Below are 27261 nucleotides of genomic sequence, written 5' to 3'. Positions count from 1 at the left end.
GAATGGCCCTGCTGAAAAATCAGCATTCCATCAACACATGCAGCTAATGGGCTGCATCACAGATCAGTGTATTATGATGATTGGGGGGGCACTGTCAGAATACAAAGAAACAGTGGGGAGATTTCCCCACCCACCTTGAATGTGTGGATGAGGAAATGGGTTCCGTTTTTTTTTCGTTCAGCCACAAACTGAGCCATGCATGACCAAGCTTAAAGTAACCATCAATTTCCAGGTATTTTTTTAAGTTGTGCTATGTTAGTGGAAACACGTAACACATTTAAAGTAGGTGTTATCCCAATTTGGTTGCAAAAGTGGAAATACACTCTACTGTTTAAATAAATGCCACTGTTGATGAAGAATGAGTTCACATGTACAGTGTCTGTAGGCTTAGTATCTGTGCATTCAGCTTACTACTGACTAGAATTTAGGAATGCAAAAGCAGCAAAAGCATTTGCAGCCAGGTAGTGTGTGTAATGAGGGTATTGTACAGAGGAAGGCTGTATGTCATTCCTTTCCATTCCATGTGACCCATAACAGCCCTCCCCAGTCTGTAGTATACTAATCCTGGCTGAATGACAGAACACAAAAATCTCACCCAGCTGCAAAGATCCTCCCACTGTCATACATCCCTCTCTCATCATCGGTGGTTCACAGCTTATTTGCAGGCAGAAACCAACTTCAGATCAGCTGCTCTCAACTTTTCCCAGCAGCTGAATCACAGATTCCCCCTCCTTCCAGAGCAGATCATATGGATGAGTAGAGTGTAACAGACCAGCTTTCTTACAGATCTATCTGTCCAGGTCTCCCCTCCAGTCCTAAATTGTCACTATGAACATCACATGGAGAGTTTTGCATCTGTTCCAGCTTTGCCTGATCTTTCATATTTGGCTAATGAGCAACTGCCACTTGTACAATAACCGCTATGATGGGTAAGATACGAATTTAAATCCAATAACTGCAAACTACTACTTTAAATGTGTTCATTCAAATTTCAGGATGAGCTATTTTATATTGTATTAATAATGTATTAACTATGACCTCAGTCTAGTATCGCACATCTTGGCTTTCCTATGGCACATGCCAGTGTTTTTAAAAAAGGCAAAAGAAAAGTGAATTTTTTGTTCTTTAAACCACAGGTTACCTTCCACAGCTGTAAATTCATACTTTCAAAATACATGTTGTTTTATTTCAGCAGTACAACATTTGTGCAGTAAAAGGTTCATATGTAGAAATGTCACACCATTAGCAAGCTATTTATCATCATAAAACAGAGCAACGTCCTACCTGCCTGAGGACAGGTTCCCCCGAAACATTGCTTTGCTTTATGGTGGTGAATAAATGGTTTACATATACTTTCTGCTGATGGTGTGCCAGTGATATTTCTGCATATGGACCATCAATTAATTGGCATTATCCCTAATTTCATTGTTGCATCCAGAAGATCATGGTCTTTGGCTCTAAGATGTGCACTGGATTATGCAATTATTTTGACAATTAAAGGTTCATTCCCTGTGCACAGTGAATCCAAGTTAATCTAAGTGGTTTAGGGAGAACCTTATCCAGCATGCTAAAATAGTTCTGTAACATATATGATAGATTTGTGTCACTTCGCAGCGCTACCCTATTATTGTCATGGACACCCACATGATATGAAGAGATCAATGGAGTTACTTAATTGCAACTTTGATTCTTGTAAAAAATATTGATATCTAAAGAAGATTGTTTCTTTTATCATAGATAGGTCAAATGTAAGTATTTCTTTAAAAACTTTTGTCTACTAAGGCTGTGTTTCCTTCTGTGAACAAAACAGTATTTATCATCTGAAGAATGATTTAGAATAAAAGAGGTAGTCAAAAACTTTTAGCCTTGATGTTTGTAGTGACTTAATAATGTTTGTATCCCTAAATGCAAACAATCATGCTGCTCTGCTCCTGCTGGAATTCCACAGCAATCATGACATAAATAATTGGTTATTTGCATCCATATTGCATATTGTTTTTATAGGATTTTTACTAAAGGAATAACCCTGGGACACATTCGTGTATTGTGTTTCAAGACTTTATGGTACCTAAGGGAGTTAAGAACATGACCTAAATACTTAAGCTTTGCTAATTTGTTGATTTGCCGTTTTTAGAATTGGTTGAGGGGGCTACTAGGCCAAAAGGCTATAACAATAAATGATTAGTTGACAAATGTAAAACAAGCTTACTGTATATCTATCAGCTGCAGTACTGGGAACACTGTACATAAAGTTAACCATTTCTTTGTAATTAGGTTGGAGCTCCTATTGAATTCTTTATTTGAAACTAAGAATCATGTGGATAAAAGGAGGTAAAGTAACTGTCAGAACATGGGTAGACATTGACACTCTAAGCACTTAACAGGGTTTGAAAACTGCTAGCACTGGAAATTGGAGTAAGCTTGCAGAAATGCTTCAGAGAACCCGATAAATCCTAAATTCTTCCAAAATTGGTTTCTCCTATGTCTTTGACTCAATTGCAGCTTTCTAAAACCTTTTAACTTCCAAGTAATCCCCAAAACATTTTCAGGTGTTGTGGAACAAAACTAGTTAATAGGAAAATTCCACCTACATTGGATATCAGTAGGTATAATGCCACCCTTACAGATGACTAAAAAGATCATTGGGGTCACGCTGCTGGTTTTGCCAAGTGTGTTTGGCTCTGAGACTATGCAGGCCTTATCAGATGTGGTTTTCTGCCACAGCTCAAGGTAGCACTAGTAACCATTGGAGGAACCTTAGGGTTCCACAAAACCCTGGTTGAAAATGGCTACTTTAGTGGAAGATTTCTTAGTAGCTCTTTTCATCCCCCCCCCCCCCCTCCAAAAAAAAAAAACATGACCAAGGTTACTCTCTGGACTCTAGCATGCAATATCCACCTGGGCATGGTAACACTGTCACGTGGCTGTGTAGGTAAGATGGAAGTTAGGAAGAAATTAGAATTCTGGTATTTTTTTATAGATTTGTATTACTTCCCAGTGCTACCCTATTATTGTCATGGACACCCACATGATATGAAGAGATCAATGGAGTCACTTAATTGCAACTTTGATTCTTGTAAAAAATATTGATAAATAAAGAAGATTGTTTCTTTTTCATAGACAGGTCAAATGTAACTATTTCTTTAAAAACTATTTTCTACTAAGGCTGCATTTCCTTCTGTCAACAAAACAGTATTTATCATCTAAAGAATGATTTAGAATAAAAGAGGAAGTTAAAAACTTGTAGCCTTGATTTTTGTAGTGACATAATAATGTATGTATTCCTAAATGCAACTAATCATGCTGCTCTTCTCCTCCTGGCATTCCACAGCAATCATGACATAAATAATTGGTTATTAGCATCCATATTGCATATTGTTTTTATGCGATTTTTACTAAAGGAATAACCCTGGGACACATTAGTGTATTGTGTTTCTTGACTTTATGGTACCTGAGGGAGTTAAGAACATGACCTAAATACTTAAGCTTTGCTAATTTGTTGATTTGCCATTTTTAAAATTGGTTGAGGGGGTTACTAGGCCAAAGGACTATAACAATGAATGATTAGCTGACAAAAGTAAAACAAGTTTACTGTATATCTATGAGCTGCAGTACTGGAAGCACTGTACATAAAGTTAACCATTTCTTTGTAATTAGGTTGGAGCTTCTATTGAATTCTTTATTTGAAACCAATAATCATGTGGATAAAAGGAGGTAAAATAACTGTCAGAACAAGGGTAGACATTGACACTCTAAGCACTTAACAGGGTTTGAAAACTGTTACCCCTGGAAATTGGAGTAAGCTTGTAGAAATTCTTCAGAGAACCCGATAAATCCTAAATTGTTCCAAAATTGTTTTTTCCTATGTCTTTGAGACTCTATTGCAGCTTTCTCAAACCTTTTAACTCCGAAGGAATCCCTAAATTATTTTCAGGTGTTGTGGAACAAAACTAGTTCATCAGGGTCAAAGGGAAAATTCTACCTACATTGGATATCAGTACAAACAAAAATTTCAGCCAAGCACTCACTCGACGGAGGAAGACTGGCGTGCTGCTCTCCTCAGGCAGGGAACTCCAAAACGGGTGCATGAAAGAAAGGAAAAGGAGGCGCAAACACCTAGTGAATTACCCGTGGTACTGTTTAAAATGATTTAATAAAATGCTGAATGCATACTCACAGGGCTCTGAGGAAGGGAGCTTGACTCCCGAAACATGTTAGCGGTCGCAATTTCCAGGACATGTTCTAACATACGTGTGACGGGAATTTGTAACACGATTTCTATTCTTCATGTTTGTGAGTATGCATTCAGCATTTTATTAAATAATTTTAAACAGTACCACGGGTAATGCACTAGATGTTTGCGCCTCCTTTTCCTTTCTTTCATGCATTGGATATCAGTAGGCATAATGCCACCCTTACAGATGACTAAAAAGACCATTGGGGTCCCGCTGCTGGTTTTGCCAAGTGTGTTTGGCTCCGAGACTATGCAGTCACCATCAGATGGGGTTTGGTCAGCCACAGCTCAAGATAGCACTAGCAACCATTGGAGGAACCTTGGGGTACCACAAAACCCTGACTGAAAATAGCTACTTTAGTGGATGATTTCTTAGTAGCTCTTTTCACCCCCCCCCCCCCCAAAAAAAACAAAAAAAAAAAAACAAAACATGACCAAGGTTACTCTCTGGAGTCTAACATGCAATATCCACCTGGGCATGGCAACACCGTCGTGTGGCTAAGTAGTTATGATGGAAGTTAGGAAGAAGTGAGAAATCTGGTATTTTAGGAGTTTGCAGCACGTGTAGCATGCTACAAAAATGTTACACAGTTGCATATAGATAAACAAAGAGAACAACTTTGCAACATATGAACACAAAATACAGTTACAGAACTCTTGTATTTTGTGGTATAAAACAAGAATATATATGCATAGGTGTCTGTATATAAAGGTTTTCACCCAGGATTCCGACAGCTTTCTTCAATTTTTCTAATTGGATTAAAGTGAAAAAATGTGGGAATCCTTGGAGAAAATTGTGTGAAAGCCTCAATACATAGACAACTTAGGGTGCCACGTATAACAAAGCACCTGCAACAGAACAAACCTAAATAATAAGAATGCACATCCTGACAAAAGGCTAACAAAATAGTTTAATATTCAATGAATATGCACTTTAAGCTGATTAATACCAACAAAACCAGCACTGTCATATACAATTAGTCAGTTAACCATCAATCACAGGTTAATGTGCCATAAAAAGTTATAAAACTATAAGGCATGAAAAGTTTTGTCTAGTAAAATGCCCTTTGTGTTACATAGTCAGGTTGAAGAAAGACATATGTCCATTGCATTCAACCAAAAGGTTAAAAAATTAATTAACAAAATAGCATCTTCAGAACCAGCAATTGATCCAGAAGAAGACAAAATAAAGTTATAAAGGATTCTGGGTGTACTGGCCTAAAAACGAATTGTAAGTTACATTTCTCCTTATTCTGCTTATGGCATCTACTATCCATATGGTTTCTAGAAGCTCTAGTTAGCTCTAGTCATAACATGCACCAAGCCAACAACTAACCAAAAGTGTTTTACAAACTGGTTTTCAATTATGTGCTCTGTTATTCAATCCTCATCTGGTTAACACGGGCAGTAAGTTATGCATCCTATATTTCTTTTTATCTTGTTGGCTAATTTAAATGTGAACTAAGTCCACTGTCTTTCTTGGGATCTTGTGCCCACTTAGCATCACTCTGTCCTGCAGCCAGTTGATTGCCATTACAGTGTGCCATTGTGTAGGAAGTTAGCCCCTCCTAACATAAAACAGGTTGGAAATAAATAACTTGTTGAACCATGTAAAGGTACAATTTAAAAACAGGCGTGGCCCCCATCCTCTCCATGCACAGGCATGTTGTTGAGTCTTTATCTCTGTAAACCCCTGTCTCAAACCCCTATATGAATGGAAATTTAATGGAGGCAATTTGTCTCCACAGTCTGACACCTTTTACAAGGAAACATTTTTTTACCTGTTTAGAAAATAAGTGGCGTCAACCAGTACATACTAGTTAAGCCCTCTGGTTTTTGACCATATTTCTTCACCTCAGGCTACTTTAAAATAGAAGAATTCTCTCAGGTGTTAACCACAGTGCATAACACAACACCAGTGTTACATTTGATCTAATTATGGCCATCAATGATTCATATAGTACCGTCATGACCCATGGCACTTTTTGAAGTTAGAGCTCCATAAGAGTTGTGAGCACTACAAATAATACAAGTGGACAAAATATTTTAAACGACAAATAAATACAGCTGTAAACTAAAAATGTATACGTTAAAATACAATGAAAGTCATGTTTTTACAAGACAACAGCCTAGAGCAGTGGTGGTCAACTTTCTTGATATAGAAGGCCTAAGTGCAGCCCTGACATCACCCTAACAACAGCCGCATAAAATATATAGTAAATGCCATGCAACAGAAAGCTGACTGCATTCATGCAGCAGGAGATGGTTTAGATCAGATGTGTCAAACTCAATTTCATCATGGGCCGCATCAGCGTTATGGTTGCTCTCAAGGGGTGAGCTGTATCTGTAAGACTATATAAATATATCTACTCTTTATCGTATTAAATAATTGCCTCTGCATTTGATTATTATTGGTTTTAGTAATAACTTAAGGCTTAAGCTTTGAAGGGCAGGCGCCGACTGGCACGGAGCCCACTCACACTTCTGTAGCAGATGATGCAAGTCTGAAAAGGAGGGTCACACACTGCTGGTATGATCCACAAGAAACTTAACACATGGTTCTGCCATGGTGTTTTGTCTGAGAAGTCCTCCTTTTTACCTGGCATAGAATTATTATCCTCATAATAATCATAAGCAGATGCCAATGCCCCCCCCCCCCGCATTACATCAGATGTCAAGAGCACCCCTACCATCAGAAGTCAATAGCCCCCCACCCTCCCTTACATAACAGTGTACCCCACCTTACCTTGTACTGCTGCCAGGAAAAATCTGGAGACTGAGCTGGAAAGCAGAGAGTGCAGGGTCTGGAGGGGGACCAGAGGAGGGCTGGAGTCAGCTGTCAGAGTCTACTGAATGTCGAGACCAAGCGAGGCAGAGATAAGGGGGTGCTGTGGCTGCACAGACAGTCGCAAGATCGGTAAGAGGAATTCTTTCCTCCTCTCTGCTGTCAACTGCTAAGATGGGGGTCAGAGAGGAAAGGGGTGATCCCTGATGCCGCACATCTAAGGAATCCTATGGAGGTGGATAAAGTGGCAACCTCAGCCTAGACTCCGACCAGGCCATGCTCCAACACATCCAATGAGGGGGCAGGGACGAGCCTGTCCGCAACTGTGTGGAGGATCTAGCGGAGGAGTACTGTCCTCCTCTCTGCTGCCAACTGCTGAGGCAAGGTGGGGTGGAGACAAGGGGGGTGCTGCTGCTGCAGGAGAGGTGCGAGGGCCACATGAAATGGCCTGGAGTGCCAGATTTGGCCCACTTTTATGATTTTTTTTTAATAACATTTCTTTTGATCAAAAAGGGATGCCAAATAGCATAGCCTATATAGACATGGTGTCATGATGTCCCTCCCACAATCCAAAGCCATGCTGGTATGTTAATTGGATCCTGTCTAAATTGGCCCTAGTATATGTATCTATGAATGTGATTTCGGGAACTTAGATTGTAAGCTCAATATAATGTAAGAGGCCCCTGCGCTATCAGATCAGAAAATGTAGTGATAAAGTAACAAGAAAGAATAAACAGGACAGCTACAACTCCCAGTTCAGTCTGACCAAACAGCTTAATACGGAAGTATAGAGGATAGATAAATGAAGCTGCGCTGGTCCAATAAAGTGAATATCAGCAAGTAAGTGGAAGCTCTCAGGATAAATAGAGTAAATACACTGAATAATAAATATAAAGTGACTTGAGTGCAAAAAAACAGCTGACAGTGCTAAACTATAGGTGTTCAATAAAAAGTGACTCCAGTGCCAAAGGATATTAATACCAGATTCCAAATGGAAAAAACATGTATGAAAGTGATGTGCTTGTAAGTAACGTGCAGATATGGTGACTTCAGTAAAATGCAATAATAGTGACTGAATAATGGCAGCAATCTCAAATCCAAGTCTAAAAGCAATAATCAATAATCCAATGAAAATAAATAAAAATCAATAGATGACATGCCTCAGTGAACAATGTTGTGAAAAGTGACTTTTTAAAATGAATTACTCCGAGTGTAAAATTGATATAATAAGCATAGAACAAAAATCAAGTCCAATATAAATCAATGGTTTATAGAAGAATCGCACCATAAAACTTCAACAAATAAGTGGGTGTGCAATCTTGTGAGTGATGTTTTCCAAAGGGTGCTGGTGAGCTACTCCAGGGGTGGTATTATTAATAGTGGTGGTGACCGGTGGTAAAATAAGGAAGAATTCTTCCGAGTGTGCTACACCCTTACCTTACTGCTGTAAGGTTACAGGTTTTGCTGTCTGGTCTTTGGATGTGAAGGAAACAGTCATGAGTAGGGCTATCTGGTATTTGAGTAAACTCAAGCATCATGAACTACTAAATTCTGACACCTGCTTGGACCAAAATTGCCTACTCTCTACTACTATATGCCAAATGAAGAAAAAGTAGCTTGTGTTGATAGAAAATAATTGCAGATTATTACTTTATAAAACTTTTCTAAATTAAATGCAGTTGTCACAACACACTAGAATAAAAGTCTCATATTTACTTAACTTGGGCTGATTGTCAGAAAGGAAAAAGGATGTAGAGTGGCAAGTGTTGGTAACATATGCCTAAATTGTAAGACAGATCAAAGGGCTCTCCGAAATTCTAACACTGGAAGTAATATTCTGCTTCCTTCCTTCTGTTTTTAATTAATTCAGCACTGTGTTCACTGTTGTACAAAATATTGCTTGGAATAGGGTGAAGTAAATCAATGTTTCGATTGGGTTAGTACTAAAGAAGTCTATTTTTAATGTATTAGGAAATGTGTTCCCTTTTAGAACAGGGTCATTTTGAAATAGGGAGCAAGATGTTGACTGTAGCATTCTATGCATGTGAAATTTTATGGTAAATATTTAATTTCTATTTTTATAATTAACACTAGGCACAATTTATAAAGCTTTAGACACAAGGTTAAAGCGTAACTAAATCCAAAAACAAAAATGTAATATATTTCAGCTTGCCAATCATTGGGTGCAGCAGTTCTATTAGTTTCCTTTTTTCCAACTTTTATTCCTTTATTGTAAACTTGTGATCAGCCAGTAACACATCGCCTGTCTTAGAATGGCTATCAGGGGTGTCCAAACTACGGAACTACACATACAGTGAGGCATTGTAAAACTCTGACATTCACAGACAAAACAAGGCATGATGGGAATTGTAGTTCCTGAACAGCCAGAGGGCCATAGTGTGGACACCCCTAGGCTACATTCACATCTCCACTCTATCTATGGAAAGAGCAGCATAGCCACCCATGGGTGGCAGAATTTTCAATCAATGGAAATGTCACAAGTAGATTTTAGATGGACTTTACAGAAGTCACTAACAATTTAAAGCTGAACTCCAGCTAATACTTATTAAGCAGTTACAGGAATACTTTTTTCATTTTGGGATAAAGGTTTTACATAAATTAAAAATAGCTGACCATTGTAAGCACCCCTGTCAGTGTTACATGGTTTGTCTCAACCCTCTAACTGACACTTTTGATGGACAGCTTGGTCTGTTAAAATAATTTCAGAAACAGATTTTTCAAATCTGATTGGACTTGTACTGGCAAAATACTAGGTCTATCCTGGTGTATTAGCTTTGTGATTTGAGTCTAATATGTGTATGGAATACATGTTTCATTGGATGAGATGATTTTTATAGCTAAAGAAAAGTGGAAGCACAGATTGGCCTAAAGGCATGGCATGTAATCTGTCACGTGCCTGGTGGTGGAGTCTGACATGCAGAGGCAGGCTTCCCTTACACCTCTGGCTAGGGAGCCCTGATAAGATAACAGGAAGCGCCAGAGCACAGAGTGGCATGACAGATCTTCTGCTGGCGGGTGCTGACGAATTGGCTGTGCGTCCCACAGGCACCTGGAATAGCAGATTGGTTGGGCACCGGCAGGCAATCTTGGCAGCAAGTCAAGCACAGGATAGCATGCAAGGTCAGTCTGGATCAGCAGCTAGCAGACAGGTCAGATGCAGACAGCAGGCAGAGGAGTAGTTAGAAGCCAAGCCAAGGTGGAACAGATAGACACAGGGAACATACAGAAGCTTAAACCTGGAGACAAGCCAGGGGTCAGTACAGGCAGTGTTCAGGCAGGGTCAGAGGCAGATTGGGTCAGCAGCAGAAGATCAATCACAAGAACAGGAAACAGGAAGCTCAGGAAATGTAGAAGACCAAACCGCAGGGACCTACTAAAATAGTCCAGTTTAAATAACCTGCCTGGCATGGTTCTGCGTTTTCGCATTTCCTGACACAATCCATGCTTCATTTTCACACTACTGGGACCCTTGACTGCATAGTGTTTTTTTTTTTTTTAATGATGAACTTAGCCTTTAAATTATTTTATTCCCTGTACAAGACTGAGTATAAAAAGTGAACACATTTTTATTAATATGGGATTCGATAATTTAAGTTTTTGAGTGAGGATTTTTAGCTCTATTAGTAAACTAGCCCCATCGTTTTTGTATTACCACAGACAGTAAAGCCATATTTGCATGTCTATTACTATACACACACTCATTCCTGCACTACAGACATTCTCAACCCCCAGCCCTCCTCCACTCCTCTCCCGGAACACCTATAGAGAAACTTTCCCCCGGAGTTCCAAATGAGTTTTCCTTCTCCAGAAAGGGTAAGAGCAAGAAGAAGAGAAGAGGAGAAAGACTGCTGCTGGACTGTGCTTCACTAAGTGAGCAAGGTCCTTACACTACATAGGATGGCAATTTAAACTATAACTGTACATGCAGCTGTTCATAGCACCACAGACACAGTTGTAGTTCAGAGCAGGAGCACACACATAGAGAAGACGCCTACAGGACTCCATTTGTCACCGAAGCACAGGGGACACAAAGAGAATGGAAGTGTGTCAGCATGGCTGGGGGACAGTTTACAAAGTAAACTTAGAAGAAGAAATTTATGAAAAAAACAGGAAATACATACAAGTTATTATATTAGTATTTGTTTTCCTAAAAAAAAAAAGACTTCTCCTCCCCTGCAGCTTCTGCTCACTAACACAAATTATCTCATGACCAGACCAGAGCAAACTGCATATAGGTAAGTATTTACATCATTTTTACACAGGTTAGGCAGTATAAATATAGGAAGGGGGGGGGGGCGTTTTTTAGACTAGTTAGTGTTTGGCTGGAATTCTACTTTCTTCTCTTAAAGTGATAGTAAAGGCTTGTGTTTCTTTTTTAAATATTAAACATGTTACTGTGCAGTGGTTTTGCACAGAGCAGCCCCCTTCCTCCTTTTCTTGGGTCCCCCCGCCGGCACTACTGGCCTCTCCCTCTTGCCCCCATAGAACAGGCACAAGCGCTAATTGCTGTACAATCCCACAACATGAAGACTACCTTCAGCTATATACAGTGCCTTGCGAAAGTATTCAGCCCCCTTGAACTTTGCGACCTTTTGCCACATTTCAGGCTTCAAACATAAAGATATAAAACTGTAATTTTTTGTGAAGAATCAACAAGTGGGACACAATCATGAAGTGGAACAAAATTTATTGGATATTTCAAACTTTTTTAACAAATAAAAACTGAAAAATTGGGCGTGCAAAATTATTCAGCCCCCTTAAGTTAATACTTTGTAGCGCCACCTTTTGCTGCGATTACAGCTGTAAGTCGCTTAGGGTATGTCTCTATCAGTTTTGCACATCGAGAGACTGAAATTTTTGCCCATTCCTCCTTGCAAAAGAGCTCGAGCTCAGTGAGGTTGGATGGAGAGCGTTTGTGAACAGCAGTTTTCAGTTCTTTCCACAGATTCTCGATTGGATTCAGGTCTGGACTTTGACTTGGGCATTCTAACACCTGGATAGGTTTATTTGTTAACCATTCCATTGTAGGTTTTGCTTTATGTTTTGGATCATTGTCTTGTTGGAAGACACATCTATGTCCCAGTCTCAGGTATTTTGCAGACTCCATCAGGTTTTCTTCCAGAATGGTCCTGTATTTGGCTCCATCCATCTTCCCATCAATTTTAACCATCTTCCCTGTCCCTGCTGAAGAAAAGCAGGCCCAAACCATGATGCTGCCACCACCATGTTTGACAGTGGGGATGGTGTGTTCAGGGTGATGAGCTGTGTTGCTTTTACACCAAACATAACGTTTTGCATTGTTGCCATCTGACCAGAGCACCTTCTTACACATGTTTGGTGTGTCTCCCAGGTGCCTTGTGGCAAACTTTAAATGACACTTTTTATGGATATCTTTAAGAAATGGCTTTCTTCTTGCCACTCTTCCATAAAGGCCAGATTTGTGCAGTATGCGACTGATAGTTGTCCTCTGCAGTTAATCCAGAGTGATCATGGGCCTCTTGACTGCATCTCTGATTAGTCTTCTCCTTGTATGAGCTAAAAGTTTAGAGGGACGGCCAGGTCTTCGTAGATTTGCAGTGGTCTGATACTCCTTCCATTTCAATATTATCGCTTGCACAGTGCTCCTTGGGATGTTTAAAGCTTGGGAAATCTTTTTGTATCCAAATCCAGATTTAAACTTCTCCACAACAGTATATCGGACCTGCCTGGTGTGTTCCTTGTTCTTCATGATGCTCTCTGCGCTTTAAACAGACCTCTGAGACTATCACAGTGCAGGTGCATTTATACAGAGGCTTGATTACACACAGGTGGATTCTATTTATCATCATTAGTCATTTAGGTCAACATTGGATCATTCAGAGATCCTCACTGAACTTCTGGAGAGAGTTTACTGCACTGAAAGTAAAGGGGCTGAATAATTTTGCACGCCCAATTTTTCAGTTTATTATTTGTTAACAAAGTTTGAAATATCCAATAAATTTCGTTCCACTTTATGATTGTGTCCCACTTGTTGTTGATTCTTCACAAAAAATTACAGTTTTATATCTTTATGTTTGAAGCCTGAAATGTGGCAAAAGGTCACAAAGTTCAAGGGGGCCGAATACTTTCGCAAGGCACTGTAATCTTCAATATAGATCATCTTAGCATACTGTACCATTTTCTTCTAAAAGGCAGCTGCCAGTTGTCCTCCTAATCTGCCAAGTTATACTAACCTTGTCAAACACCAATGTTTCTGCGTAGCACTACCCCCACACGAGCGGCTTAGTAAATTTGGTTTTCTGTTCTTCTGCCTTGATACCGAAAACAACCACAGCTCCACTGATACATCATGTTAAGCTGCTGCAGCACTACTGGGGCACCCTGCAAACATCTAAGGTTCAGTATCAAAAAGAAAATATCAGACTGGGTAATGGTAAATTAACCTAATATATTGTCATTTCAATAAATCGCATATATACTGTTGCAGTAAATAGCATTACGCATATAAATGAGTATGGAAAGGATTAGGTCAATCACAGTTCATTATATACTATTTTCACTAGGCTATAGCAGCATGGAATGGAGTGCTAGGCAGCTAAATTAGAGTATACCTGATAATCTACAAAATCAGCAATATGTAATGGTACTAGAAATCAGTAACAGCAATGATAATCAATACTGTGATAACTCCTCTGTAAACAGTAGGCTTTATCCACTTTAGATTGCACTCTAAATGAATGGCAGTGATTACATTTAAGACTCTCTAAAGAGGTACCTCTTAGTATGAACAATATGCAAAGTTCTTGTGAAGCAGCTATCTGAGTGAGCAGGCTTTAGCTCTAGTTCTTTAGCTAGTGTTGAGGCACAGTCTTTATGGTGCTGCACATGAGTATAGTCCCCAGTAAAGTCTGCATACAGAAACATTATGCTGCAAGTTAGATGGCCATTCCCTATGTGCTCAGTCTCTGCTACCATTAACAGGTAAATGGCAGCAGTGTCCTCTCACCAGTCCAAGCAATACAGAAACAGGGGTCCCACTGTTCAAATCTCAGCTCACTTCTGGATCTTTCTGGAGAGACACCATTCCGAATCCTCAGCACATGGCTGCAGGTTTGTAGTGGGTTGATGTATACATAGGAGCAGCAATGTGCACACCTCACTCTCCTTGCAGCAAAGAGAAGATTCCTTGGTATTCAACCTGTGAAAATACACCTCTCTCTCTGCTTTAGGAATTGCATTGGGAATTGTAGTTCTATAGTCCATTGATTCACACAGCATGATCCTTCCCCTGCACTAAATATCCCTTGATTCAGTGCTGCTTATCATCAATTCTCTTGAGCTCCTTCTGCTTGTCAGCTCCCCCTGATCGATGAAGGCAAGGTACTGTTAAGCTATTCAGCTGAAGTCCATTGGGAGATATCATTGCAACACAGTGTCCTAAATAACTTGTCTCTGTCTCTAGCCAAGCGTCAAGGAACATCTGCAACATTTTAGCCCCCCTTTTTTTGCATTTTGTTTTTTAGCCCCCCCACCACCACATTGTGGTCATCATATTGCTTTGTAATTCCTAACATAATTTTCCTGTCCTATTATGATGTTCACATTTTGTTTACCTTGACATGTATATACCTAAAAACTCTTCATGAAAGAAAATCTACACTGAACTGAACAAACAATGAAGTTAAATTTTGGGCATGTATTAAGAGAACTAGGCATGGTAACAATTTAAAAGTTCTGTTCTGTTTGAACCTCTTAGTTGAACCATCTAAACCTATTCATTAAAAGCTGCAGGTCTACAGGGCAGCTTTCTGTATAACCTCAAATATGTAGTAAAAGGTGGAATAAAACCAGGTAAATATTGTTCTCCTAAAATCTAAAATAAAGTTATCTTGTGAGGACAGGTTGGCAGTTTTATGTTAAGTAAAAGGCTTGTAAAATTTTACAAGCCTTTTTTGACTAATTGCATAAAATCGAATCCATGCCATAAGTTTCTAGCTAACTGGTATAGCTGTATAAAAAGTGATTGATGGCATTTTGTGCAGTTTAATGTTTAGACACCCCCTGAGTAATGACAGGGAATAATAGAGGAAAGAGGAAAAGAAAAAGGAACAGCAAGGCGGATAATTGGGCAAAGCAGACAAGCCGCTGTGCTTCAAAATCTTTGAAGCAAATGGACAGGGAGGATTCTTTGCTAGAAAAGAATTGGGCTCTAGAGACAGCAGCAGAGATTAGATCATTTGAGATATTAAATGGGAATCCATTTTTCAATGAGTGAGACTAATAGCATCTCATAGGCGGTGGAAGAGCTGACATTCCCACACGTATGACTGGTCAGTAACAGCTCCTCATTTGTTTACATATATTGATATTGTCCAGTTTATGAAGAACATTTTCCACACCAAAAATGCTGATGCAACACCACCTCCTAAAATTTCTCCTGACACCTTAAGAATAAGAGGCAATGGTCTAGTGTCTTTGGATGGTAGATTTTGCAATGCACAAAGTTGATTTACTTTATAGAAAGAGCAGCAACATAAATCCTAATCTCCTAAATCTGTCCTATTTCCAGTTTTATAGGCTACCTCTAACTCTCAGTCATTAAAATACCTTGATACTGTCCTGTAGTTTGCATCTGGAATTTGTTACACTGAGCAAGAAGATTTGAGAACTAGTGGTAGCACTGACATGAGGTAAATGCACTTTTTGTGACTAAAAAAAAAAAAAAACCTTGATTGTTATGATGTCATAGCACCAAATAAAAGCAACCCTAAGCATTGTGAATTTGACTGACTGTGGAAGAGACAAGCAGCTGCACACTGGTGATGTCACCAGTTGCTTAGTTTATTGCACAAATTGTAATAGCCTAATGTGTGTATATAAGTTTCCCTTTTGCTAGCTACCTCACCTTTACGATGAATCCCCAAAGAATGAAACGCATTAGAGTGGATGGTACCTAGGCTGGAACTTGTTGCTGCAGCTTTGTGCAATAAACAAAGCAATTGGTGTATATATATAAAAAAAAGGGCAGCGTAAATATAGTTCATAAACAATGAAGTGAATAAGTCTCAATCCATATATCAGCATAAATGAATAATCATCAAACTTTGTGGTTCATAAAAAGTCCAGAAAATTAAATTAGTTTGTGCAAAAATCCAGTGCAAAGAAAAAGTGAAAAAAGATCCAAAGCCTCCCCATGCGAAGAAACAATCCTTCCAATAGAGTGTTCAGAGGTCAGCCATCACCTCCCCATAGAATTAACACTCACCAGGTGGAATGGCTGCCCTTACAGCAAGGTTCATGCCTGTGTCCTTCACCCGAAGCCAAAGAGATGCTTTGACCGGACAGCGACATGACATCAGCTTTAGCAAGTGAGAAACTGATAGTGCTGACATCACGCCACTGTAAGGTCCTGGGTCGGCAGCAGCTTTGCATTTAAGATTCATATGTATTACACATGTTTTTAAGGCTGTACGGATTTACATGAAATGTTATACTATCAAAGCATGGTGCTTGGTGCTGCACCTTTTTATGTACTTGTTGCTTTAAGTTTTGGTATACTACTTATATATGAAAGTGGCCACAATTTTTGCTTAATATTTCACAGCGCAGAAAGTTATATTTTTTACTATTTGTAAGCAATTGGTGTGGTCATCGGTGTGCGGCTATTTGTCTCTTCCGTGATATGCTTTGAGGGAGGACAGCTCCTTTTCAGCCTGGCACCTGAATCTGTAGACACAGGGGGTGTAAGCTTGGCAGCAAAGGATAGTTCCACATTTTATCTTAATTGTATGAATGTGACGGTGTTTCTTATTAGCATCTAGCAGTTTTAGGAGGAATTAGCCAGCATTATATGGTACTCAGAAAATGGAAATTGATGTATTCCTCCAATGTAGTATTCTGATAAAAGTACTCTACCTTACTGACTATAAGAGTTGGAATGGCAGACACACAAGTGGTTGGGGTGACATTCAAGATAGCATGGGAGTATCACTAAAGGTTACCAGGAAATTTTACTTTTTCTCTTGCCCACTCCTCCATAAATTTGCAGAAATCTGCCTCGGGCAAATTGACGCATAATTGGTCACAGAAATCCTTTTAGTCATCTAAAATGAATTCCATTCAGCTTTTACTGTATAAACTGTTTTTTGACATCCATAAGACAACTATAAATGTAGAACTAGCCTTTACAAGCGACCAAGTGTTCAGTTGCAGCTTGTAATTGTAAAGGAATTTTTATTAGTGATGAGTTTATGTGTTCTCTTAAAAGAAAAATTCATGTAAATGTAGTGTGAGGAGTGGATACCCTAACACAATTGGCAGGCGAATGAGAAAATGTTAAGAAAATGTTAAGAAAGAAAGGAAGAAATGTTATTGATATATGGCCCCAACAGTGTATGTACAGGTCAAAGTACCTTGTTTCATGGTTGGCCTTCAAGTGATATTAAACCCTTAAAGTAACGCACAGCACTTAAAGGTTTGCTGTGTGTTTTTCTTCCAAAGGCTGTAGTCGTCTGCATTCCATCTTATAAAAAGTTCCTTCTTTAAGATGGCTCCAACCCATTACAGGGTTTCATGGAGCCACTGTATGCCTCTGGTTGGGACTGCATGCGTTCACAGTTAGATACCAGAATGCCCGCAGTGCAAAGCCACTCCCCTGTTCCTCCTTCCTCTAACAGCTTGATTTACAGCAGCTTGACCTAGAGCTGTTCAAATACTTAGTACCCTGTGATATGTTCAGTGTGTGGGTTTCCCTACCTGGAAGTTCAGGGAAGCAGAGAAGAGTGCTTTGGAGCAAATGCCAATACTCACTTTTAAAAGCAAGTGTTGACCAAGAATATTGAGTAAAAAAAATTACCCATGGAAGGTTTCCTTCTTTTAACTGAGTGGATTTACAGTATAATAGGAGGTAATCAAGCACCAGGCAACTCAAACTAAAGTTGGCTATACATAGTCAGATAGATTTTTTTTTACCGTGCGGTTTACTTGCTAAACACAGATGGATTATTCTCCAGCTGAGGTATTTTATTCTGATGGCGACACCATCAGTTGTTAGAATACCAGAACCACTGGCTCCTTTGATTTTTTAATGTAGGATATAGTGAGGGAGGGTGGTGACTGGGCCACTCATGCAGCAAATTTCTATCAGTAATCACCCAGTTAACTTAACCCTAACACTTAACCTGATCTCTTGCTTAGTCTACCTTAATCTTTACCTATCCTTTTAAATGAACCTTTAACACTTAATGTATCCCAATGCCCTTTAAGCTAAACTCCAACTTTCTTTTCACTATAACTGAATGGAATGATCAGTCTCAGCATAGATCATACCTCTGTACCATGTTGCTCTGTTGTCTGCAGATCCCCTGATATTCTGGGTTTAGTTGTGGCTTTGTATAAGTGACACTCTGCATGTCCTGCTGATAGACTCTGTGGCAGCTAGAGTCTGTAACACACCCCTTTGTAGTCTTGCAGATTCTGCATATTATGTAATTTCCCTCACAGCTCTGATGGTGGGTGGAACAGAATGCATCCTAATTAGCAATCAGTCCCGCCCAGTCACACCTACAGAAAGAGTCCAAACCTCCCAAGTCTCACCTCACAGATCAAAGCATTATTCAAGAAGGAGACACCTTCATACACAGCCTGTTCTGAAAGCTAGCTGTGCTGCTGCTGGGCAGGATTGAATAGATCACAATCAAAATTCAATCCTGACCAGTGGGAGCAGGGAGAGTTCCACGTCTCAGATTCAGCCCTCCCAGAGCTCTGCTCTTTGTGAAGTGATTAATTTACATATGAAAGGAATATCTTCATAATACCCTCCCATAGCCCCTCCTCTGTAGCCTTGCAGTACAAGAAACAGAATATGTAAAAGAAAAAATCAAGGACGCAAAAATTCAAAATGAACGTCAGATTGCAAAAGATAGTAGGACAAACCCCTGAAAATTATTCAAATATATTATTAGTAAAAAAGGTCAGGTCTGAGCATGTAGGCCCTTTTCAAAATAATCTGGAGTGGGTGACTGGGGACAAAGAGAAGGCAAATATATTAAATACTTTCTTCAGCTCTGTCTATACAAAAGGAGCATGGGGGAGCTCATGACCATAATGAGGATGGTGATCCACAATGGCTCAAAATTGATATGGTCCAAAAATATTTAGACAGAATAAAGGTGGATAAATCATCTGGACCAGATGGCATCCACCCACTGATCCTAAAATAATTTAGCTCTGTCATTTCAAAGCCATTGTTTATAATTTTTAGAGATTCGTTAAGGATTGGAATAGTACCACTGGATTGGTGTAGGGCCAATGTGGTGCCTATATTTAAAAAGGGATCAAAGTCTTTACCAAATAACTATAGACCTGTTAGTTTAACTTCTATAGTCAGGAAGATACTGGAGAGTTTAATAAAAGACCACATAGATGAATTCTTGCTGGAAAAATAATATTTTAAGCAATAGACAGCATGGATTTATGAAAGACAGAAGTTGTCAAACAAACCTGATTTATTTTAATGAGGAGATAACACCTTGGTCGGAGGCGTGGTTGTGAACGTAGTATACATGGATTTCACAAAAGCGTTTGACACAGTTCCCCCCACACGGCTAATGTGTAAGGTAAAGTCTACAGGCTTGGAAGGATCAGTTTGTAAATTGATAGAAAACGGACTAAAAGGTAGAATTGAAAGAGTAGTGGTTAAAGATTCTTATTCTGAATGGTCTAAGGTTATCCTTGGTGTATCACAAGGTTCAGTGTTAGGACCCTTACTTTTTAATATATTTATAAATGATGTAGGGTCTGGGATTAAAAGTACAATTTCAGTCTTTGCACATGACACCAAGCTATGCATTGGAATAACATCTTTACAGGATGTCTCAAACTTACGAACCGACCTCAATGCACTGTTTCATTGGACAACTATGTGGCAAATGAAGTTTAATGTTGCTAAATGTAAAGTTATGCACTTGGGGGTTAAAAATGTGCATGCAACTGGGGTACAACTGGGGGAATCCATAGTGGAGAAGGATCTGGGTTATCTGGTAGAAGGTAGATCATAAGCTTAATAATAGTATGCAATGCCAAGCTGCGGTTTCCAAAGCTAGCAAAGTCCTTTCTTGTATTAACAGAGGCATGGACTTCAGAAAGAGTGATATTATTTTGCCCCTGTGCAAATCATTAGTAAGACCTTATCTGGAATATACAGTTCTGTTTTGGGCACCGGTTCTCAAAAAGGATATCAGGGAGCTGGAGAAAGTGCAGAGAAGGGCAACCAAACTGTTAAAGAGGCATGGAGGAGCTTAGCTGTGAGGATAAATTAGAGGAGCTGAATTTATTCTCTCTTGAGAAGAGGAGATTAAGGGGATATGATCAACATGTATAAATGCATAAGGGGTCCATATAGTGAACTTGGTGTTGAGTTGTTCACTTTAAGGTGATCACAGAGGACAAGGGGGCACTCTTTATATTTGGAGGAAAAGAGATTGCGTCTCCAAATACAGAAAAGTTTCTTCACAGTAAGTGCCGGTTCACACATAATGCGGGAACCCTGCGAATCCACTGTGGGTTCCCACATAGCACTCAACTCGCAGGCAGTTCACACTGCCATATGCAAATCGCTGGGGGTGTCAATACACAGGTAATGACACCAGGAGATCAGTTCACATATTGCAGTGCGAACTGTCAATTTGGACATGATTCGGATCGCATAGGTGTGAACACCCATGCGATCTGATTCTGGTGCGGACCAAAAATATGGTCCTGTGCAAGTGCAACTTTGGCCCGAATTTGATGCAAATTCAGCTGTAGAATCTGTATGGCTGAATTTGCACCGCACAGACAGTGCAGTGCGAATCACATGCGATGTCTGACGTGAACCGGCACCAGGAGCTGTGAAAATGTGGAACAGACTCCCTCTAGAGATGGTTCTGGTCAGCTCAGTAGATTGCTTTAAAAAAGGCCTGGATTCTTTCCTAGGTGTACATAATATAATTGGGTACTAACATTTATAGGTAAAGTTGATACAGGTATTATCGGATTGCCTCTCAGGGGATCAGGATGGAATTTATTCCCTTGCTGTAGCAAATTGGATCATGCTTTGCTGGGGTTTTTCGCCTTCCTCAGGATCAGCTGTGAATATAGGATTGTTTATATGGGCTTGTATGGTTGTGTTTTCTTTTTTTTTTTTGATTGGTTGAGCTGAATGGACTTGTGTCTTTTTTCAACCTGACAAACTATGTAACTATATAACCTTCAACCCATATCCCATGACTTAAAATGTACTGTTAAAACTTTCCAAAGTGGTTTCCCTGTCACATCCCCAGAGAACATTACAGTTCTTTATACATCTTGATTGCCAGTTATTGAAAAACATGGGTCAAATGTCTATTGACACCTAAATAGTTGCACCCAAGTAAAACAGAGAACCTTACAAGGATAATGTCTCAAGAAAGGAAAGCAGGTTGGACAAAGTTGTCTTTCTTTCCCACTGACAAAGCAAAGGTGACTTAGCACCATGGTTCAATGACTATTGGAAGCTTGATCGATGACTGGATGTGTATGTTGGGAGAAGAAGGGTTCTTCATAAATAAACAGATTTCATATTGTTTACGGACAATAAATATCTGCTGTCTCCCTAATCTAAATTCATAGATTGGGATTTATTTTCAAATTTATCAGTGTAGTATATAAAATAGGGGCTTCCATTTCTGTACTGTGGTATGTGGAATGCAAAGCATCCTGGAATTTTGCTGCAGTTAAAGAAATAACGTACTATTACCGAGTTACTCATAATGAGGTACCTAAAACTCAGATATAAGTGTCAACTTCCTTCTTCCACCACAGTCGGGCTGGAATAGTGGTCTCTTATATAGGGCAGTGAAAGGTTGTATTTTTCTGCTTGTGAAGGAAAACTCGAAGCAGCCCCCCCCCCCCACACACACACACACTCTTCCTTGAAAACCAGTTGCATCATGTTAGAAATAAATAGATTAAAACATGTTAGAGGTAATGGTGTGTGACGGTTATGATCCTGGGGGCAATAATTATAGCTTAAAGGGCCTTCTCCTATAATCGATTGTGCACAAGGCAGGAGACATCATTCTATCTTACACAATATCCACCGAATGTATGGTAACAAGAACATATTTGAGTTTCTACATTCTAAACTCTTTTGATACTTCAGCAGAGTCAGCAGCATTTATGGCAGCTCTTCCCCACATTTCACACGTAAATCAAAGTTTTATGGGCTTGCCCTACAGTTTCAGGCAAATGTTGCAGCACACAGACATAATGTCCCAGTATCATGTTATTTTTTTATCAAAATAGTTTTGCTGTAACTGTGACTTAAAGAAAAACTCTGGCTGAAGCAAACTTTTCTGTAGCCTCTGATTGCAGAGAGGTTTAGATCTAAAATATAACCTATGAAGGTCACCCCACCACCACACACTACACTAGAAAATATGATAAAATGATAAAGTACATGGTTAGTCAGATTGGGGTTGTTGTGCAGGCTTCTAGGTGTCTGTGGCTTTGTGGTAGGGCTAGATGCATCATCCCAAGTAAGTCAATTAAGGGTAGTTTCCTGCTAACCAAGATCTGACCAAAGGATTTTGAACAGGGACTAACCTACTCATGAGCCAAGTTGATTATTTCTCTATATAGGTTACTGGGCCCAATTGAGTATCCATTCACGCAAGATTTGATAGACAGAGGTAATACTTTGACTTAGTTGTTGGCTTCCTTATCCTCACCCACTGACCGGCAATGAAGGTAGTTGTCCTATCCATGACTTATTATCAGTTTTGCAGGCAATTCCCCAGTGGCGCTTTGAGGAGCTTAACTGTAGTGTTGTAGAAGAGTAGTTAAAGCTTTTCTGAAGAGGAGTCCCTCATGCTGATGGTCTTGAGACCATTTTCCAATGCCTGGTTAAAATATACAACAGCTTCATTGGCCTGTAGATGGTATCATGTTATTAAAATGCTTTATTCCCTTTGATTTAAGGAAAGACTCTTTTCGATTTCTATCGCTACCCCCCGAGAGGAGCCGATGAATTGTACGATTTCTCTTCACACCTGAAGATGATATACCTCGCTCACCTAGCACTTACTGACACACATTGAGATGATTTAACTATTTATTAAGCCAAGCATTAGCCTAAAAGAAGAAATGATTAGCAAGTGTACAATCATTAAGACAATGATGTGAGAGATATGGGTAAACATCTGCAGTATTCTGGCTAACAAAATGAATTTGCATTTACTTAGCAACAGCATATAAAGACAGTCCTAACTTGCTATTACAGTCCCTGTTTTTACACACTGGCCAGTGACTGATGAAAAAAATGTTGGCTGGCAAAGTTTTAAAAACTCACAACAGTTCCCAGGAGACAACAGATTACCCGGTGCAATGTTAGTTTCTCACCAGATCCAGGGTGCCCTATTCTGGGTCTCTGGACATGTCCTCTGATTCAGTTCAAGTCCTCAGACAGGGATAGAAGTTGGTGTGATTTCTCTCTTTCAGTCATGCTGAAACAGTTACTCTTTTCCTTCCCTACAAATGGTGGGGGTGCACTCTGATAGTACAATCTCATAACACCAGGCATCCTAATCACACCTGACATCCTCCTAGAGAGAATGTTCTTGATCTCTGAGGCAAGGTCTTGTGCTATGAACAGTCTCTTTGCCGCTCTGAGGTTTCTCCTGATTGTGGTCAGCTATGGCAGGGTTCTGTTCACCCAGCAGCCCAGTCTCTTTTTCTGATCCCCTGCTAGTTTTTGCACTGGTGGCACTCCATAGACGAGCATTGTAAAGTGGTCTCCTAAAAGATCCAAACCTGCAGGGTGCTGCTAACTGTTTCAGCTTCTTAGATTCTCTGTCTCACCTAGACAGTGTCTGGGAAAGTTAACTCTGGCCACTAAAGCATTTGTCGCAGGTTTAAAATACCGTTCCAGGGCTTGTACTGTAGCTGTGTATAAAAAAATCTTCTCCACGAGTTGATAAAAATAAAATTCTATACAATCTACTTCTAAATCTATTGAGGTAAACAACAAGGCCCTCTGTCTCTCAGGTGAGGCTGTATTGATGCCCGATGCTAGTAAGTAGATGGACAGGTGTTCATACCAGAGATCCCAGGACAGTGCAGATTGTCTAGCATGGTGCAGAGATTTCTTTGGAGGGCTCAGGTGTCCTCATCCCCATTGTTGTGTATCAGCAGCACAGGCAGACAGGTAATAGATCACCATATTTATTAATCACTCAATCATTGTGCTCTAAGAGCACGTTCACACTGAGGCGACACAACTCCTTACTACTTCGGGGGCGACTTGTGCATTACCATGGACCACGACTTCACATAATGGAAGTCTATGCAAGTCGCTCCGAGGTCGCCCCGAAAAAGTACAGGACCCTTTTTCTAAGTCGGAGCGACTTGTGTCGCTCCTATTAGAACGGGTCCTGTAGCGGTCAATGGACCGCGAGGGAGCGTGACTTGTCAGGCTGACAAGTCACCTGACAAGTCGCGCTAGTGTGAACCGGCTCTTACTCCTGAACAAATGCAAAACAGTATAGATACAAAAATGGAGGTATCTGCGCTCAGAATCTAAACGAAACAAATATATGCATATTGAAACTAATAAGCAGCCAGCAGAATAGGTAGATTACACACCCACAAATAATTCAAAAAGTAAAAAAACAGCGCAAAAATGTAAAATAATAACACAGTCCCAAGTAAAAGACTCTGAAAGAGGTAAAATAGTGAAAGTTCTTCAATCACCAGTGCACAGAGGTGGGAGATGATCAGTAGCCACCACGTGACAGTTCAAATAAACTGCTTACCAGAAACTCTGACCCTCCTTTCACAGAGCGGTCAGATATAGCAGAGGTATATCAGAGAGGTATATCAGATAGAGCAGAGGGTCAGAGCTTCTGGTAAGCAGTTTGTTTGAACTTTTAACGTGGTGGCTCCTGATCATCTCCCACTTAAATGCACAACAGTAGTCTAAAATAACAACGAGGCTCCTCCATAGGTACAGTATAGAGAGTGAGCAGTGTCACCCTAGGACAGGATGTGCGTTACTCCTAAAAAGGTGATAATAAAGTTGAAAAAAACCTGAACAGGGGAAAACTATTCACCAAACACATCCAAAGACTGGTGAGCTGCAATTTATTAAATTTAGGGTGTAGATACAAAATAGACGCAAGCAATAGAAGATAACATGTTTGCTTTAACACCCTATCCCGAGTTTTCTTAGATGCTAAATATTTTATAAGTGCTTTTCCCTCAGTGATTTGACAAGTGTCACTCCCCAGCTTGTGATGCAAAAGCAAGGATTAGTTAAATTTTTCAAAGCAGTTATTTTATATTTAAAATTTAAAATGCATATACTGATATGCTATGTTTCTTAGCCAGCAGAAGCTTTTTGATAAGCCCTTGGCCTCTGTTAGCTGGAAATAAATCCTTTTCAATTTCTTTGTTATGTGGCAGCTTCTTCTCACTCTACTTTTTTCTTTTTGACAAGTCCAGAATTTATCATGCTGGAATCATGTCAAGTGGAAAAAGGCTCAGTGCATGTCATTCTGGTGTTCTGCAGCTACTGTATAACAATATCATACAGTATCTCACAAAAGTGAGTACACCCCTCACATTTTTGTAAATATTTTATTATATATTTTCATGTGACAACACTGAGGAAATTACACTTTGCTACAATGCAAAGTAGTGAGCCCCCGTTCACACTGGGGCGACCTGTCAGGCGACCTGGTCGCCTGACAGGTCGCTGTAGGTCGCCTGCCATACAGAAGATATGGACCTGTTCTAACAGGAGCGACACAAGTCGCTCCGACTTAGAAAAAGGGTCCGGAGCTTCTTTGGGGTGACCCGGAGCGACCTGCATAGACTTCAATGTTATGAAGTCCGTGCTGGCCGCTCCGAGGTCGCGGTGCGAGCTGCGCGCCGCGACCTGTGAGGTCGCCTGGGGAAGTCGGATCGCCCCAGTGTGAACGGGGCCTGAGTATACAGCTTGTATAACAGTGTAAATTTGCTGTCCCCTCAAAATAACTCAGCACACAGCCATTAATGTATAAACTGCTGGCAGCAAAAGTGAGTACACCCCTAAGTGAAAATGTCCAAATTGGGCCCAAAGTGTCAATATTTCTTGATAGAACAATTTTGTGTCCAGTTTGACTTATATTCAACTAAAAACGACTGTCCGCGAGTAATATCTACTATTTATGACATACTTCTTCAACATGCCTTCTCTCATAATATCAGGGAGTGATTGGTACCGATCACTCACTGTGTTCAATCAAGAAAGGAAGGGGCCAGTAAATGACATATTTATCGGGCCTTTCCCCCACTCTCTTTCCTGGAACATCTACCTTTGTGTCCTCAGTAGCTGCCAGAGGAAGAAGAGAGGGGAGGAGGGACACCAGAAGTGCTTCGGGGGAAAGGGGAAAACGGGGGGGGGGGGCCCCAGACAGCAGATGGAAGGGCACATGTGATAGGACCAATCCCCTGCAGTGCAGCTGGAGGGAGAAGGAGGAAGAGAAGCAGGCAGTGCTGCAGTGGGAGGCAAAAGAGGAACAGTGACTGCGATAAGACAGTACAGCCGGCCCTCCTATTCAGCAGGTGCCTGGGCCCCCGTTTTGAACTGATGGAGCCTGGGCCCAGTACAGGAGGGCTGGCTGTACTGCCTTATCAGTGGCCCTGACCATGGCACTGTTGAGCGCTCTGGTGGCTCATTCATTCTTCCTGTCAGTGTGTATCTGTCTGAACATTCGAGGTTCAAGCAGACAAATACACTGAGAAGTCTACAGGAGTCCTGCATGGTACCCGCGATCTCCAGGCTCCAAGTAAAAAAATAATAAAATAATAAATGCACATTTTTTTACCTGCAAAAATTATGTGCATTTATTTTTTTATTTTTTTTACAAAAGGTGAACTTATCCTATAAATTGTGTTTTTAAGTTTATTGATGAAGTTAAAGGAGAATTTTTGGTGTTAGATCTTTTTATGTAAATAAGTATATTATGAAATAGTTCAATAAAGCTTTGAACCCCACCTCCCAAAAACAAAAACAAAAAAAAAAATCTCTTAACATTCATAAAGGTACACTTTGCATAAATTCTGGAAAATGTTTCCAGGTTGCATGTTTCCAGGTGGGATTCACTGGGTCTGAGGGAGTGTCCCCACTACATCCAATAGGGGGGCCTGTTGGACAGTGGAGGAAACCTGGCCAGTGACACAT

General features: G+C 40.1%; 1 protein-coding gene across 1 annotated transcript in view; it reads left to right on the top strand.

Annotated features, from left to right (window-relative positions):
* Positions 1–612: 612 nt before the first annotated feature.
* The window catches only part of CPA6 (carboxypeptidase A6), a 192544-nt gene continuing 165895 nt past the window's right edge, over positions 613–27261 (top strand). Inside the window, exon 1 of the mRNA XM_082259328.1 lies at positions 613–929. Coding sequence (XP_082115454.1) covers positions 829–929 — 101 coding nt within the window. The 5' untranslated portion in view covers positions 613–828. The remainder of the gene's footprint in view (positions 930–27261) is intronic.

The sequence above is a fragment of the Pelophylax lessonae genome, assembly GCF_965119305.1.
Source record: "Pelophylax lessonae genome assembly, chromosome: 5".
Taxonomy (NCBI): domain Eukaryota; kingdom Metazoa; phylum Chordata; class Amphibia; order Anura; family Ranidae; genus Pelophylax; species Pelophylax lessonae.
The sequence above is the reverse complement of the archived record's forward strand: the minus strand, read 5'-3'. Positions and strand labels throughout refer to the sequence as shown.